Source organism: Acanthochromis polyacanthus, chromosome 2 (genome assembly GCF_021347895.1).
Source record: "Acanthochromis polyacanthus isolate Apoly-LR-REF ecotype Palm Island chromosome 2, KAUST_Apoly_ChrSc, whole genome shotgun sequence".
Taxonomy (NCBI): Eukaryota; Metazoa; Chordata; class Actinopteri; family Pomacentridae; genus Acanthochromis; species Acanthochromis polyacanthus.
Window position 1 is genome coordinate 12,761,020 of NC_067114.1, and position 16,958 is coordinate 12,777,977.

Genomic DNA, 16,958 nt, shown 5'->3' on the forward strand with positions numbered 1-16,958 from the left:
TTTCGATGCATACAGGCATGATTCACAGGAGTAAATGAAATGGTTAAAAAGCTCAAATATCATGTCATGTTCTGAGTTTGCTTAGATGTGTCAAGATTGAATCCCAAATAGAACATAACTTGTCTTTGGACCCTCTGAGTATTTTATCTTTTCTAACTTTATGAAAAGCATCAAGTCACTCAACCACAGAGACACTTTAGGGGAGCTTGTTGATTTCTAATGTAGTAAAATTATTCTGCGTGTTGAAAAGAAAACTGACTTCACTATTTAAAAAAAAAAAGACTTCAGCTGTTAAACCAGGAAGTCATGATTTGCAGTACAAACAGCCGGTAAAGGCAGCTCGGTGTCTGTTTTCAGGCTGGTCACAGTCATGTACAGTGTGTTGTTGTCTTCCTGTAAAGATGAATGGTAGTTTAGAGGTGATTTGTAGCTTCTTTTCACACTCTCTCGACCTATGACCACTACGGTAGAGGGATGGGTGTGTCCCGGACTGTCTTGGCAATACACGCCGGAAGGGAGGAGGGCCTTTCTGCCTGTCTGTCTGCCTGTCTGTCTGCCTGCCTGCCTGTCGGTGTATCTGTCTGTGTTTCGTCGCGGCGCTAGAGACGGGCAGAGCCGGTGTTTGTGATGGGAGCTAGCTAACTAGGAAGGGCGACTATAGCTTTAAGTGAAAGAAAACGAAACAAGGAGCAGTCAGCCGCGTCGGCGGGTCGCTTAGCTAGTTTAGTGGGATTACAGGGGATTTCGATATGATATTTGTTAAACTACTTCTCATGTTTTGCTGCCTACAAGACATTACAGGTAAGTTTCCATTGACTTAACAGAGGAAGTAAAGTGTTCAGTGATCGTCATTGGAGCTAGCGCTAATCGGATCATGCAGTTGTACTCCGGCTATCTAACTTGCTAGCTAGCTGGCTAATGTTAATGGTAACTGTAATGTTTGTTACTGCTGTCCTGTGTTTATTCAGTACCAGTGCGCACCCAGGCCAGGTTAGCCAGCCCGCATTGGCTGAGTATCAGCTTAATTAATTACGTTTGGGTGATACAGGCTCAGTACTGGAGTAGATAAACAGCTCGGGTCTTTGACAGCTCCTGAGAGGAAAACTAACGCTACAGCGCCAACGTCTACAAACACACATTTGAATTGCGATTATGTCGCTTTTACAGTACTGGGACTGTTTCACTTGCGTCTGAATAATTTCAAACTAGTTTAACTCTAAGTTTAGCTCCGCTGGTAATGTGAAGTTATGTAGATATTTGATACGCTCCGCTCCATTTGACAGCTATTACAACTGCCAGTAACGAGCCAAACGACAAGCAAACTGTCCCATTACTGACCTGTAATGACCTGAACTGAAAGCCTTTGTGCTCGACTGCTGTTGTTTACTACAGCAAAAAAAAAAAAAAAAAAGAGATCCACCATGTTATGTAGCTTGATAACATTCTCCTGTTGTCACCAGGATGTGTAACAGGCTCCGTGTATTGCATTAGTTGTAGTAGAAGGCATTCATTTGATAGAATTTCTTGATGTTTGTTACAGCTCAACCATCTGTCTAAAGCTTTGTCTGGTGCTTTCCGAGGATATTCCTGACATTGTTGAAATGGTGCCGCCTTTAGTAGGCTGTCATTTTAGGTAATTTCAGTACAGTTTAAATCGTTTCTTGGAGTCACTGAGTCATCTTTCGTCAAAGAAGACAAGCAAACCTAGGGTGTTGTGTAATTGACAAAAATACCCAGAAAAATTAGTCAACGTAAAGATAAATGATTAAAATATAACACTTGTTGAGTGTTTTCCAGCTCCCAGATTATTACAGTAGAACGACCCAGAGTGCTTAACAAAACATCAAAACAGACGCATTAAAAACAGATTAATCTCCTAGTTTAAACCGTGTACAGAAATGGATGTTAGCAAATACGAATAAACAATATGAGTATGATCACGTGTGGCTACAGGATGTGGGTTTTGTTGTCATCTTATAACCTCTGAAAACACTGATGTTACTGAGGTTTTATAACTTAAAAGTTTATGGTAAGCCATAGCAGCACGGCAAACAGAACAGGAAAACCTACTAAAATTTTGTCTCGGCTTTCATTTTGTTATCATATATGTTTATACAGAGCTACACTGTGCGTTCTACTGTCTGGGTTTGCAGTATTTCTGATACAGTATTGGTCAAGCTTCAGATCTCATCCTCCATCAAATACTGATGAATTGCTTGATCAATTTTTCATAAAACTCTTCTATGATATCAGTGTTAAGTCTTGCGTGTTGACTTTATCCTGAGGGTCGATGCTGTTATTGTACTTTGAACATTTTCTCAGACTCGTACATTTTGTGGAATGGAGCACTCCTTATAAAGACTGTCATTTTGTGGCATGTTTCAGGTTTAGTTCATCCTTTAGTTAGTTCATACACTAACACTGTGTGCTGAGAACCTCAAAACTGGACTAGTTCAGACTGAGGCAAATTGTAACAGCATTCTGTGAGGCATAAAGTGATTATACTGAGCACTTTCAAAGTGATGGTTGTCTAAGTGTTAACCTTGACTGAGCAAGTGTCTTCTATTCTTTTACCTGCTTTTAAATTGCAACTTTACAAACATAAACCATTAGCTTTCAGTTAGATTGAGCGGCGGCACACGCAAAAACAAAGATAAACTGTTTATATACTTGCAAAATAAAGGAAATTTGGCACAGAAGATATCCTGATCTACCCCACGATTGCTACAAACACCTGACAATATGCTTCATTTGACTAAACCAAACACCGGCTTACAATTTATGTTCAATATAACTGGCACATTGGAAGCCCTCTGTGGTTCTATTTGGATTGTGAATGTAGAGTAGAAAGGATCAAGAAGACTTTTCAGTGATGATGGCATGACACACAATGCAATGAGTTTTTCCTCGGCTCCATACTCAGGCATTTCTGAGGAAGTCAGTGTTTCAGATGTAGTAGGTTATCTCACTTTTGACACTGCTGCTGTTACTTGGCTCACTTACAGTGATGGCTTACTGCAGAGATTTTATTTTTTTTTCGAGTAGTGTAGCATTGAAATTTGTTATGGATAATATTTGTCAGACTTGATTCTTGCAGGATTCAGCCAACTCTCTTATTGTTATTGTTTCTCGTGCTCTATGGTACGCAATGTTAAGGAGAGACACTGAAGTTGCCCTGAGCTGCAGGAAGCCTGATGTGTAGCTCTAGCCAGGCTGCCATCACCCAGCATGCATGATAATGCGAGGCTCGGATCAGTTGTGATCCATGCTGTTACCACCTCCTCGATTCTTGTCAGCAGTTTCCTCTTTTTCAAGAAATGCACTTCACCAGGGCACTTGAGGCTGAAACCGATTGCACTGAAATCCTGATGATGTAGCCATTACACTGAAACTGACTGCCAGTATTTTCTCAACTTCTGCTGCGGTCTGACCAGAAATGTTATCTATTTCAGTCAACTTGCTAGTGACAGGGGATAAATTCTTACTTGTAATTGTAAAAGAGAAACATTTGTTTTTCCTTTTAAACAACTGTTGAACAGCTTTCTGTCTCTGAGAATGTTTGCATACATGCTAGGATCCTAAATATGGCCATACTCATGGTGTTATCTTTACATGGAACACAGAGTAACCTGCTTACTCAGGTGCCTGTATAGACACACAGTATTCCTTTTATCCCTGCATAGTTGCTATCAGTAGCCCTGATAATATCCAGGCTGTTAGTGAGCATGAAAAATGCTCTATTTGAGCACGAGACATTACATTGAGGTTTCTATATTTTTCAATGATGTGTAGATTTTTTGTGATCCAATGTGAGCAAAATTGCTCTAACATCCTAGAGATGTCAGACTTGCTGCTAAGTTATTAAACAAGTAGCTATCTGTTGACAAAGCAGCGTTGTGCTGTCACATTACTACATATTAATGGAGTTGTCACATCCTCCAGAGAAGGCAGTTCTGGGCAATCTGAGCTGGCAGTGTTTGTTTTGTACGAAACAAACATATTCCCAGATTAATTAAAGCCTCGCTCCCTCACCTCAAAGCCGATCTTGTGTTTCTTCAGACTGGTGAATTATTTTCTTTAGTTTGCTGTCTTTATTTTCATTGTAGAAGAAGGGCAAAATAAGCTGGTTGTTGAAATATTTTCTAAGTGCATTCATGGACAAGTTGCTGCTAGCCTGGTACAGCCTCTCCCTGTTTGGGGAGTTGTGACTCCCACCACATAGAAGTGCTACAGTGATGAACAAACAGTGCAGTGTAAGAGCACAGGCAAGGTGAAGCACCTACATTATTCCCTTTTGCTTGTGGGAGTCTTATTGTAGCCAGTGAAGGTCCTCCATAACAATAGCTCAGCCGCAGCTCTTTAAATGGAACCGATGCTAATGAATTTATTTTCAATTTCTTTTTGACATTATTTTGCTCTGCAGAAATTCTCCTTTTCCAGCCCAAACCTTCAGACTGATAGTTAGCAGCTTTCATTGTTCCCTTGGAATGCAGATTACCATTTAAAAAGCCTGCAATTAATTCAGCCTCTCAGCTCACACAATGATATACAGTACCGCTGAAACAGAACCTCAGTCACCTGATGTGCATCATGTGCTTCTCACTTGTGCGTTAAACTGAGCACTTTCTTTGTCTTTGTGAAAACAACAAAGAAAATGGTTAGAATGAAAGCCGGCGGGATTACCTCTGTGGGGGCATGGCAGTAAGCTGAATAAGCCTGTTAAGCATGTCTAGTGAGTGACATCTTGTACTATAGCTGGTGACTATTGTAGAGATTCATCCCTGTTTTCCCTACATGGAGCCATAGGCCTGTTTCATTAAGATATTTTAGTATTTCACAATAGGAAAAGCACGGATAAAAATGAATAAATAATTCAGTTTTAGGGTCCTCACAATGTTGATGTAGGTTAATTTTCACACTTACATGGAATAACAGTAAAATATCAAAACAAAGTGTGGCCTGTGTAACAAATGTATGTGGATATGTGTTAAGGAGCCATTGAACTCTTTTTCAGGTCAGTTTGGGAACCGTTTGAACAAATATATTCGCCATTATGAAGGTTTATCATATGACACAGAAGCCCTACACAACAGTCACCAGAGAGCCAAGAGGGCACTGTCTCCTCAGGACAGGACTGTGCAGCTGGACTTCCACGCTCATGGAAGGTCAGTTTACTTGCAAACACACACACACACACTCCTCCTTACTTATTTACTATCTCTTTCTGGCTGCCAACCTTTCATCTTCTGCCTGAATTTGTCTCCATGTCACTCTTGTTGCATGCAATAGCATCTAATACAAACTTAAGAATAAACAAAGCATATTCAGTTTTTCTCACGCATGTTGCTCTGTGCTGTGTTTACTGTATTTATTTAACCATATTGTCACCACAGGATTACACAGCGTGTCTGATTTGCATTAATAATCAGCAAATGATGTATTTGCCTGTAAAATGGATTAAGGAAAGGCTCATCTACTTCCCTATAGATAGCAATATTATATAATTAATGACTTAGTTATGCTGATTTCATATTAAAACCACAGCTGTATCCAATGTCAAATGTATAGTAAATGTGATTTTACTGGGTGTGCATACCTACATATAGGAATAGAGCTGTAATGTAGAGCTGTTAACTCAAAATTATCCAGTAAGTCTTCTGTATGTATACAGTGCTTCCTTTGCTTTAGGCAAGAAATGTGTGGAGGTTTAATTAAGTCTAGAATTTTGTGAGAACATAACTGATTCTGTATTGAGTGGGTATAATACAAACACCTGTCTGAAAGGGGCCCTCTGGGAGCATCAGTGGCAACACTGGTTATTTAAGACTGAGAAAACAAGACTAACCACATTATTGCGGGTCTGTAGTTCACCTCTTTTAGTGGAGTCTCCTTTTATTCAACCTTTCTGATTCAGTTTTCTGACATATGACACATAGTTAGAGATTACCACTTGTCAGGGCAGCACAGTGACGCCACCTCTGTTTTGAAAACAGATGGTTTTAGGTGTTAACACTGTTTAAATGTTCTCAGATTTTTATCAGTTGAGTTCTTCTCACTTTGTATAACCAGACAACAGGCTCCAACAGAATGTGTATGAATAAAACATTTGCAAATAAACTGTTTGTGGTGCTGAAGCAAGAAAATGAAACAGCTTAAATGTTTATTTTGTGGATGGTATTAACATTTAAAGCATATGGCTTTTTTAGATGTTTGCAAATGGTTCAGAATAATTTTGTAGCAACATAGACACAGTTGTATGTTTTTTCTTTTCCCCCCTGAGCAAAATGACATTATTGCCATTGCTTTGAATATGCTTGATATGTACAGATGAGTATCAGTTCAATGTGCAGTGATATGATACGTGGCTATTGCTTGTTTTAAGTCACTAACAATAGAACTTAGGTTTCTGCTGCCTTCATTTTGCACAAACATGTCATAGTAGAGCTTATCCTATTATAATGTCTTATGATCCCAGTGTTAGTCTGGGGTGATTCTCACTAATGAGAAATGTCTTTCCATTTGTCCCTTTTTGTTTGGCTGTCATTTCCATCTGCTTTTCCTTTTTGCTGTCTTTTTTTGCCACGCTGAGGTGTGCAGTAATAATTAACCGCAGTAGCTCTGTTTCCTTCACTCGTCACCAAGCCTATCTGTTGTGGATTATCCAGGCCCTGTCAAACCTTTTCCTGTGCTTTTGTGCTCTTTCCTGTCATTGCTATTCTTGGGAACACAGTAAGTGCTGTCTTATGGGGCAGGGTGATAAGGACAGAAAATGAATCGTGATTTTTGAACCATGACTTCTGTATGGTTTCTTTTCTTTTTTTTAAGAAAAAAATGACTCAGTCCCAATTTCCTCCCTAAGCCTAAACACTAAACCCTTTCCAGACTAAACACAGGTGTAGTGTTTTATGTGAGTTCCTAAAGGCCCAAATTGGTATAAAAAAAAAGGAGGAATGGGACGATCTATCATGACAACACAGGTTACTTAAAAAAAAAAAAAACACCACTATTTAAAAAAAAAATGGGTATTTGAACTTGTGTTGGATTTGGAATTTGCTCAGCTACTCATTTGATCAGTTACTGTTTGCTTAGTCTTTTGTTTGTAGTCTTTAGAAATTTAGAAATTTTAGCAAACCTGCAGTAAATAACTACGACAGTGAGCAGCCAGATACTGTCACTTACAGATGACCTTAATAGCAGGTTTCTTCCCGGCACCATACATGCTTGGGTCGTGTACATTTGTGTGGGCAGAACTCCTATGTTTAGACATCACATATTTGACTATGAACTGTGGGTAAGTCCCTCAGAGAAGTCTGCAGATATGCAGATATGCAGACTCACAGAAAGGGAACACAATAACATAGAAAAGTCCACATCAGAGCTCTGCTATACTTGACAGTTTGACAGAGGCACAGCCCAAAGTGCTCACACATTTAGCAGGAACACGCCTCAAACTCTGTGAATCTGTTAGTTTGAAGGTTGGATTGAGCCAATATTTCTTTTCCTAAGAAACAAGGGCTTTATGTGACACTAGAGATACAAACCACTAGCAAGACTATTATCCTTTTATATTCAAAAACTTTAGTAGCAGCTGACAGGCAATAACAGAAAATGGTCTCATTCCATCTCTGCATATATTTAAGGCTGCGTGGTTCATACTTATATTGTTTTCAGCATCTGAGTAGGCCCAGGCTTTTTCAGCTGTGTAAATGGGTACCATGTCTGTACCATTATAAAAGGCCAAGGCCAGTTTCCTTTCATGGCTCTGGAAAGAGAGGCACCTAATGTTACATGCTTTTTACCAGTGTTTTTAGAATTGAGACAGAGCTAGCCTCTGAATCTGAAAGGACACATATTGCTCCTGTCCACTGTGTGCTTTTGTGTCAGGTGTTGAAACAAGTTTATCATGCTGCCTCTTTCACTTTGAACATTTTTTTTTTCATTAACTTTACACAGCATAGTGGTCTGTTTGATGTCAGACCTTGCAAAACTGAACCAATTCCATAGAAGTGAAGTAATATGACTACCTTTCTTTGGTCCTATTTCATTGTTGTCTGTTCCTGCTGCTGTTATTTAAGCCTTACTGCCATGACTGCAGTGAATCCTTTCTCACTGCTAGCACTGGTTATGTTTGAGAGACAAGCACTCAGTTTTGTAACTTTAATGTTTTTGGAAATAATTTATGTATCACAGAGCTCCACAGCTTGAATTAGAGCAGTTCTGAGCACACTGTAGTGTCTAAAGATGAGTAGAGTACATCTTATAGATAAACTCTTAATAGCTAGCAAGGTTTTTTCAACATTCTATAGAGGTTTATGCCTGATGATTTTATGCAGTGTCCTTCACACCGTCTGAACTGTCAAACAAACTCCAATTTCCTTTGACAACCCCTGTGCCAAGTTTTTTCATCTGTTTTTCAGAGCTAAATTATGAAAGCAGTATACTGTCTGTGGCAGAATTTTAGATCACTGATCTTCCTGTATCCTTTTTCATCCTTCAAATCTCACAGTCAGATTTTTCTCTTGCTCTTTCAATTCTTTTGCATGTGGAGCCATGATTTAGACATGCAGATAGGCACAGCCCATAGGTCCAAACCTGGGCAGGTTCTGGTGTTCACTGGACATTTCATAACAGTGTTCATGCAGTTAGGCTAATTGGAAATCACAGATGTACTCGATTTTGTTTGAATGATCACAGATTGTCTTATTTGTATATTAGTGTTCACGGGTGTATTCACTTTTGTGGAGTTTTTGCTTTTGGGCCAGTATATCAATACAGTCTTTCTAACAGCCTACTTGTCAACCGAGAAATAATGTAATTATTGAGAGGTGCTGCAATTCTGAATCATTTTACATTGAAGGGATTTTACACAGGGTGTACTCACTTCTGTTGCGTATTGTAATAATAAGAAAATGACTTTAAAGATTGATCATAAATTGTGAATCTTAGTTTTTATGTACTCTCTCAGTTTATTACCAGTTTGTTCATATACCACAGACAAATACTCTCCCTTTTGTAAAAACCCAAGGCAGGGCAGTTTGGTGCTACAGAGGTTTGTTGTAACAAGAGAAAAGCTTTCTTGTGTATGCCCACTCACATGAGTGTTTGTTGCCGGATCAGGTGACGGAACAAGGCAGGGTACAGGGTCTCTGTGGAGGGCTTCTCTACGAAGAGATGTGCCTAAATAGTATTCAAGCATAGGCTAATACAATGCTGGTGGAAGGGACGATTCACATTTCAGTTTAGTGCCTAACTTTCCGAGAATAAGACATGTAATAACTGATTTTGGAATGAATTATTAGTCAGATTGGAGGCAGTTATGCACGCACACACACACACACACACAAAAACGGCCTGTATGTTCGGGAAGCAGTTGGGCAGTTGTTGTTGATTGTGTGTTATGTGGATATAGAGCAGTTTTTATGAATAGTGCACATTGTGACTGAATTCTCTTCACTCTCTATACTCTCTTCATTATCTATAGTCTCTGCAAACCTCTTCAAGGTTTACAGAGAGCTCAAGTTATGACCAAACTACTTATATCTGTTATATATCAAGTAGATATTGCCTTCTTTGTAAGGATACCATCCAGTAGACTTGGCTTGAGGGAACTCCTTTCCTTTGTGCTGCTCTGCTTACTGAGCAGTGTATGACTGTCAGGTGCCTTAGTCAGTATGCTCAGCATTCAGGATATGTATGAATAATTTATCAGTCAGCTGCTTCTGTGAGTACTACTGCCTTTATCCTTAGCCTGCTCTCTACATGTCTGTTGTAGAAAATGCTGTTTTGTCCACAAATTTTTGGTCTGGCACATGATGTATTAAAATAGAGAATTTACAGTTCTGCATCTAGTGGGTATGAGCTCTCACTGAGTGTGTGAGTAAAGTGTGGTATCCAAACCATAAATGGCAAAATCAGTCAGTTAAACCAGCATTGTGGAACTTTGTTTTCCTCCTTTGTGCAGTGAGAGTTATCACACAAACACTGTTGACACATTCTTACATCCTGTACCTGCAGTTATTGTTCTTGTCGCTGATTGCTTTCTATTCATTATCCTTCATCTGAACATTTCTTTTTGTCTGGAACATCAGAAAATCTTTTTGGACGCTTCTTATGTTTTTCCTTCATAAGCTCTACATACTACAGTTTCAGCTCTGCTAAACCAGTCATTGCTGGTTGAAGTGTCTTATTACTCGTCAAGTATCACTTCTCAGAGGTCATTTATTTATATGCTAATCATCTTTTCCTTATGAACTACATAGATATTTACAAATCCTCTGAGAAACAAAATGCTTGTACGTATTTTCAGGATAAATCTTTTCACTGCTTTCAGTATTGTGATGTGTGTGCATGTGTGTTACATACAATAAATAGGGGGTTAAAAATATAAGGAAGGCAGTTTCCGTTTGTAAAGCTCCTTTTTGAATATATGGAATGTAGAAAATGGTCAGAAAAATTCCATAGATTAAACTTGTCAACCATTTGAAATAAACCAGTGAGAGAGTTTTGCCTTCACTCAATGCTAGAAATAAGTTGTCAGTCTGCTCTTCTACTTGTCTTGCTACCTCTTACTGAGATTCTGCCTTTGTCACTGCTGCAGTAGATACAGTTTGCTGACAACTGCCAAGTTTTGGAGTTAGAACAGATTTCTCCGTGACACCACGGATACCAGATTTAAAACATTATACTGTGGAATAGAGAGGGATTTATCCAACACTGATAGGCTTAATCAGCATTGTGTGAACTCGTTTGGCAAGAGTTTGAATATAATTGATGATCATTTACGTGTAAAAGTCCTGCACTCCACTTTAAGTCAAGCGGAAAACTAGAGCTTTCAGAATACTGACAGTGTAATGATGTAAGAGCAAGTGAAACTGCATGTTTGTGTGTTCGGGGTTCTTACTGTGGTTTTGTTCAGTGAGACAAGATTGTTTTCTGCCTTTTATGTCTGTATTCACAATAAAGGTGTTCATTCTTAATTGAAACTGGTCAAGAGATTGTGATTTATGGTGGAAAACAAGGCTGGTGTTGATGGTGGAATAATGATTTATGGATATGGAGGTTCTGTGCCTTTTGTTTAGTATTCTTCAGCTGCTTTGTATCCAGGAGCAACTGCATCTCAAATGTGTGATAGTATTTCTAAGAGTAACTGTCAACACCTGCTAGTTGTTCTGAGCTTTTCACAGATGACGAGTCGAGTTATCAAATATAGAATAAGTTGCAAAGTGCAGTTTTAAAGCAACAGTTTTGCTTGCTTTGCGGTATGCTTTTTGGTGAGTGATGCTTGTCTGTCAGAAGTATTTGTTACAAATGCCTTCATGAATAGTGCATCAGCAATTAACATTTTAAACACTTCAAATCCCCAAAAATGCAGATTACGGTAGATTTCTAACTGAATAATCTACTTATGCATTCATCTGGGACTGTGACCAGTGTGCCATGGTAGTATCATGGGTTGGCTGAGCTTTTGATGGAACAAAGATAAGGTTGAACTTTTATGGGTGAGCCAGGACTAATAACAAGCACAGGAATTTATACTACGTTTATTGTTAGATGATCTCTGTCACAATGCTGACTTCAAACAGCAGGTCATATTGCAGTTTTTGTTCCATACGTTCAGCCGCACTCCTCCTGTTTTGTTTTTTTCTTCTCAGTTTTTTTTCTGTTACATTTTTGGCTTCTGAAAAATTAAAAGATCAGATCACTTTGTGTTGGACTGGAAATCTGCTTTATCCTTGTATTTGTTAGCACAGACAGTAATCTGCTTCATTAATAATCATCTGTGCTTTTGAAACCACTGGACAAATGGTAATTATTACAACAATAACAAAACGGGGTGTGAAGTGAGAGCAGAAATGATGGAGGAAGAGCTGAGTGCCGGTATAGGTCAAAGAGTCATCCTGGAGAGGGAAATCCTGGTCAGCGTCTGACCCTTTGGACGCATTATTTGCAGTCTACACTGCCAAAACAACTTCCCAAACACAATATGCTTCTCACTATATTCATCTCTTTCTTGTCTGTAAAAATCTTGTTTTAATCTTTTAATGTCATCCCAAAAACACTTGCATCTGAAAACTTTGTTTATTTGCTATAATCTCAGTTACAAACTGGGAGAATGAAGAATATGACCAGGTGTGCCTAACTGCAGCTGCCCAGAGTCCTGTGGATGAGACTGATTAGGAATGGTCAGCAGCTGTGGAGGACAGCTCCACTGGAGACTGAGGGAAGGAGAGAGTGAGGGGAGGACACAGAGAGAGAGAGAGAGAGAGAGGAAAGAGGGGGTCAGGTGGGGGCTGAGGCAGGGGTGGAGGAGGGGTCCTGACAGAATATGTGTATTCTTCGAAGCCTAGTATCCGATAATAGAAGCTGCTTACAAAATAGTTATTTTACAAAAGGAGCCAACTGTAGACTACTTACAAAGCAATCAAACTGTATAAAATAATCTCAGTTTGAACTAAAATGTCCAACTGTGGAGAAGTTCTTTTTTTTGTTGCCTTGTTGCAGATTGTGCAACATAACAAAGCCAAATTGTACAATGCAGAAAAGGCTCAGTATGACGTACTAATGAGTAAAACAGTTGAGTCATCTGGAGGAAGCTTCACACCTTGAGACCCAACCATGTGACTACTAAAGAGATTTTGTAAGGAGAAGAATTCCTCTGATGTTCTTACTACATCGCCTCAGGTTCCTGAGAAGCCAGTGGCCTCATGTGAACCTCATGTGATGCTTGCCTTTTTGTATTTTACATCACTTTCAAACCAGCAAGAGGGATACAGACATGCTGCACTGTTGCTGTGCACAAATGTTCATGTGGTTTTCCTCATGACATATTTCTTCTAACTCACTGAGCACAGCAGCACTGAGCACTAACCAGCACAGCAGAGTGGTGAAGCTCAGTAGAAACAAATAAATGAAGCTACTTCCTCTTTAAATTCTGTCTACTGTGTCAGCTTTCCGTTGTGTGTGGTGCTTTATGCTCTAAGTCTGGTGAGAGCGTGACATTTTCAGTGGCACCTTTGAGAATTTGAGTGTGAAACTGTCAGCAGAACAGCGTTTTGCAGTGCCCACGTGTAAATGTCTCAGAGCACAACTTTGTATTTGGTGTTTATTGCTCATCTAACTGCACATTGTCTCCTCTTCTTCTTTTTAGGTATTTTAACTTGCGGCTGAAAAGGGATACGAATCTGTTTTCTCCAGATCTCGTCATTGAGGTATCAGGGGAGGAGATACCCATCGATACATCACATATTTACAGTGGAGAAATTTTTGGTAAGCATAGCTGTTTCCACTCACCCATACCCAAAATGCACTTTCTTTAAGCGAAATGGAAATGTCTCCATTCCATTTGCTGCATCACCTCTTCCCTTTTCATCTCCTACACATTCTCTTGAGTGATTTCTCAAACATTTCTGTTTGTCTGTGTGTTAGAAAGAAATTAAATGCTGTTTTTCGACATGTCACAACTGCACATAAAAGCAGGATTTGCTTTTACCCTTCATCTAGTCCTTCCTTTGACTCACATTCCCTTTCCTTCCTGGACAGCTTCCTGCTGCCCGTCTCCAGCAGAGTTCAGTCAAACATGAGAAAAAACAAGGCTGTTTGTTCTGCTGTGACCAATGTGTGTGAAAGAAATGGAAAACAGATACTTATGGTGTTTTATTTTTCTCAATGAGAACGGTAAATTAGTATTTTTATTATCTGCTCGGAAATTCTCCATACTGTAAAAACATGTAAGTATGTATATTAGAGATTGACCGATATGGTTTCTTCAGGGCCAGTACCGATAATTAGTAGTCAAAGAGGCCGATAACTGATATTTGGAGCCGATATTCATTTTGCAGTAAAAGTGAAAATATTGGCATCAAAATTTTGAATAGTACAAACTCCAACTCTTAGCTTCGTTTAAATGCCTTTAAGCATATGTTTTTTCCCAACAGCTTTTCAGATTTGCCACGTTATTTTATCTTAGACAATAGACATCTTTGTTTTAAATTCCAACAAAAGTGCAGGGAGCTCCCAGGCTCAGCAGCATGTCTTATAAAGTTAAATTAAAAATTAAACTAATTAATAGCTCCTGAAAGTTTTATCATTATTTTTATCTATTATACATAGATATTGCAAGCAAACTTGTTTTAAGTGATTTACAGAGCCGTCCAGAGGGACTGTAAGCAAGCAGAGTTGCAGTTTATGTTTATATAATGTTATTGGGCTCACAGTAACATTACTTTTGAGTTGTAGAGGACTGGGATTTTTATTACAATCTTCAGAGAGAGTCTGCTGCCTTAACTTACCTTCGAAACATATACTCTACCAGTCAAAAGTTTGGACACACCTCCTCATTCAATGGTTTTTCTGAGATTATTTTATACATTGTAGACATCAAAACTATAAAAGAATACATATGGAAGCGGCCCGGACAATTATCGGTCGACCCCTAATTTATATTAATCTTGAATTGCAAAATATTGCAATTTAAATCTTAGCAAATTTTTTTACCCTTAAGCAAATGAAACCAGATTGAGGCTAAAATACACAACATGTAATTGTTGATCAAAAACTGTGCCTTCATATGAGACATTCTATGTGAGCTGATGATCATGATGTGGAAAATAAGACTAGAGTTATAATATTGTAACTCAAACTGAGGTTGTAGGCGCTGATCTGCTCGACTGCTCAGACCAGAGGCTTTTCATTGCTTATTTAGTGTAGAACCATATTAATTCCATTGAAAATATCTTTCTCCAGAGCCAGACTGTACCGTTTTTTGTCTGCCTCTATTCACCTTCCTCCTCTTCTGTGTTTCAGGAGAAAAAGGCACGCTGACCCATGGCTCTGTGGTGGATGGACGCTTTGAGGGCTTCATTAAAACCCACCAGGGAACGTACTACGTTGAACCCTCAGAGAGGTACCTGCGAGCCAAGAATGTTCCCTTCCACTCTGTCATCTATCATGAAGATGACATCAGTAAGTATACTTGTTTTTGTCGAAAGTCCTGTTAGGCAGCTACATTTGAGTCAATATAAACTGCATACCGGAAAGTGATATGGAGGGAGAGGAAGAGGCTTTGATTCTCAGGTTTCAGGAATGACTCATCCACGCAGCTTGTTGGACATATAGTAGCAGTGCAAGCAGTTTTTACAGACTCCTTTTAAAATTCATCTTTATAGATCCATGCTGGCAAAAGATGAAGACATTTAAGGATGCTGTTATTAAAAAAAGTAGATGAAATTTAAAGCTTAAAGGCAGACATTTAACACTGTAAAAAGCAGAATTTTGGGCAAAACATTGCTTTAGTGTTGTGAGGAATACAATTGCATTATGAGGCTGAAGACTAAGCAGTTCATAGGCCTGACATGATCTGTGAAAAGGTTGTGGTTGACAGACTGGCAGCAGCAGGATTTGGCTCAGGGTCCTGGGGCATGGACAGGGTGGTCAGTATTAATACTGCAAGAAGGGCTGGAGCCAGATACTGCATAGAAATGAACTGCAGCTACTGCTATGATGAGGCTGCAACGAATTCAGATATTCAGAATCAGGAGATGACAAGTTTCCCAGTGTTTTCCTCCAGAATAGCCGACTAGGAAAATGTTTGGAGGTAATCTGTAGATTTCAGGCGAGCTGTGGTTGTGGGCAGACACAATGAAGCACACACTGCATGAGTCAAAACACTGCTCTGTAACTCGAGACTCATGATTCTAGCCCAGAGCGGTGCATTTAGCAGAGAGGCAGGGAGTCTGAAATGAACCCTGCCCTACCTTTGGGCTGCCTGATACTCGCTATCCTCCCTCCTGCTGGTTGGGTCTCTAGAATGCACAAGCACACATACCTTAAGACAGACAGTTATATTCTTTTGAACTACACAGAGAAATTTAGCGGACTGACTGGCAGATTAGCTTGGAATGAAAACACCTATTTAGATGCTGCTATAGTGAACCATGAAATGTTGAAGTCATGTGTGCACAGCAGGAGCACACCATTCTGTCAGTAATGAGGGAGAAGCAGCTGGTTGGAGGGTTGGAACAGAAGGTTTCAGGTGAAAGGCAGGAAATGTGAAACCCACACAGAAGACTGCAGGACTCTATATCACCCCTATAAGCTTAACATTTTCATTTCCAGCGTGTGTCATATTTTTATAGATTTGGCCTTCATCCTTACCTGTTACAACTGTAGTCCGTTCTGATTTGGAAGGTTTTCATGTCTGCAAAACTTGCCTGCTAATAACTGCTGGGTACAGATGAAGTGGGTGGGGGCCTTAGAAAGTGGTGGGAATGTTTTCTAAAATGTGTTATAATATTTTAGGCTATAATTCACACAACTTTAGTGTTATCCTTTGTGCGCATCAGTGTAAAAACAAAAAGGAATTTTCAAGTGATCCTCATTATAATGCTGTGTTTAGTTGTAAAGATACAAGATACAGTGTGTGCACTGTTATGTAATACTAAAACCAGTAGCTGAGAGTCTTGAAACTTTTGCCTTTTGGATACTTTTTTCAGATGGGGTTGAAACGCACCTTAAGACATCGCTTAGGTCAAATAACAGCGGGAAATCTTTACAGAATGTATTGACAGCATGAGCTGTTCTCACATAGTCCTCAGAACAAAACTACATTTTAAAATTCAACACATCTGTCTGCCACTCATTATGTCTTGAACAAAGTGTGAAATCTTGCTTTGTAAAAGTCTCGTTGTTGTCTGTGATGCTGTTGTCAGTGAAAAGAATTATGTTTAAAAGATATAACCATGAGAGTTCTCACTTCTGACTCTCAACGTTTTTTTTTCTCAACTTTTTTTTTTTTTAAACTTCTACCCAAAATGTAAAAGCCTTTTGAATAGCAGTTGAATGACACAGCATTCACTGTGAGTACAAAGACAGTTTTCTCAGAAAAAAATCAAAACCACATTGTCAGAGTTTGAATGTGTCATTTCAGTGTGTGTTCAGTCACTTCAGTTACCAGCACAGGA

At 39.2% G+C, this 16,958-nt stretch overlaps 1 protein-coding gene across 1 annotated transcript in view; it reads left to right on the forward strand.

The window, feature by feature from the left end:
- The first annotated feature begins 420 nt into the window (after positions 1-420).
- The window catches only part of adam10a (ADAM metallopeptidase domain 10a), a 30,372-nt gene continuing 13,834 nt past the window's right edge, over positions 421-16,958 (forward strand). The window contains exons 1-4 of the mRNA XM_022200831.2: positions 421-801; positions 5,015-5,165; positions 13,148-13,266; positions 14,803-14,961. Coding sequence (XP_022056523.1) covers positions 750-801; positions 5,015-5,165; positions 13,148-13,266; positions 14,803-14,961 — 481 coding nt within the window. The 5' untranslated portion in view covers positions 421-749. The remainder of the gene's footprint in view (positions 802-5,014; positions 5,166-13,147; positions 13,267-14,802; positions 14,962-16,958) is intronic.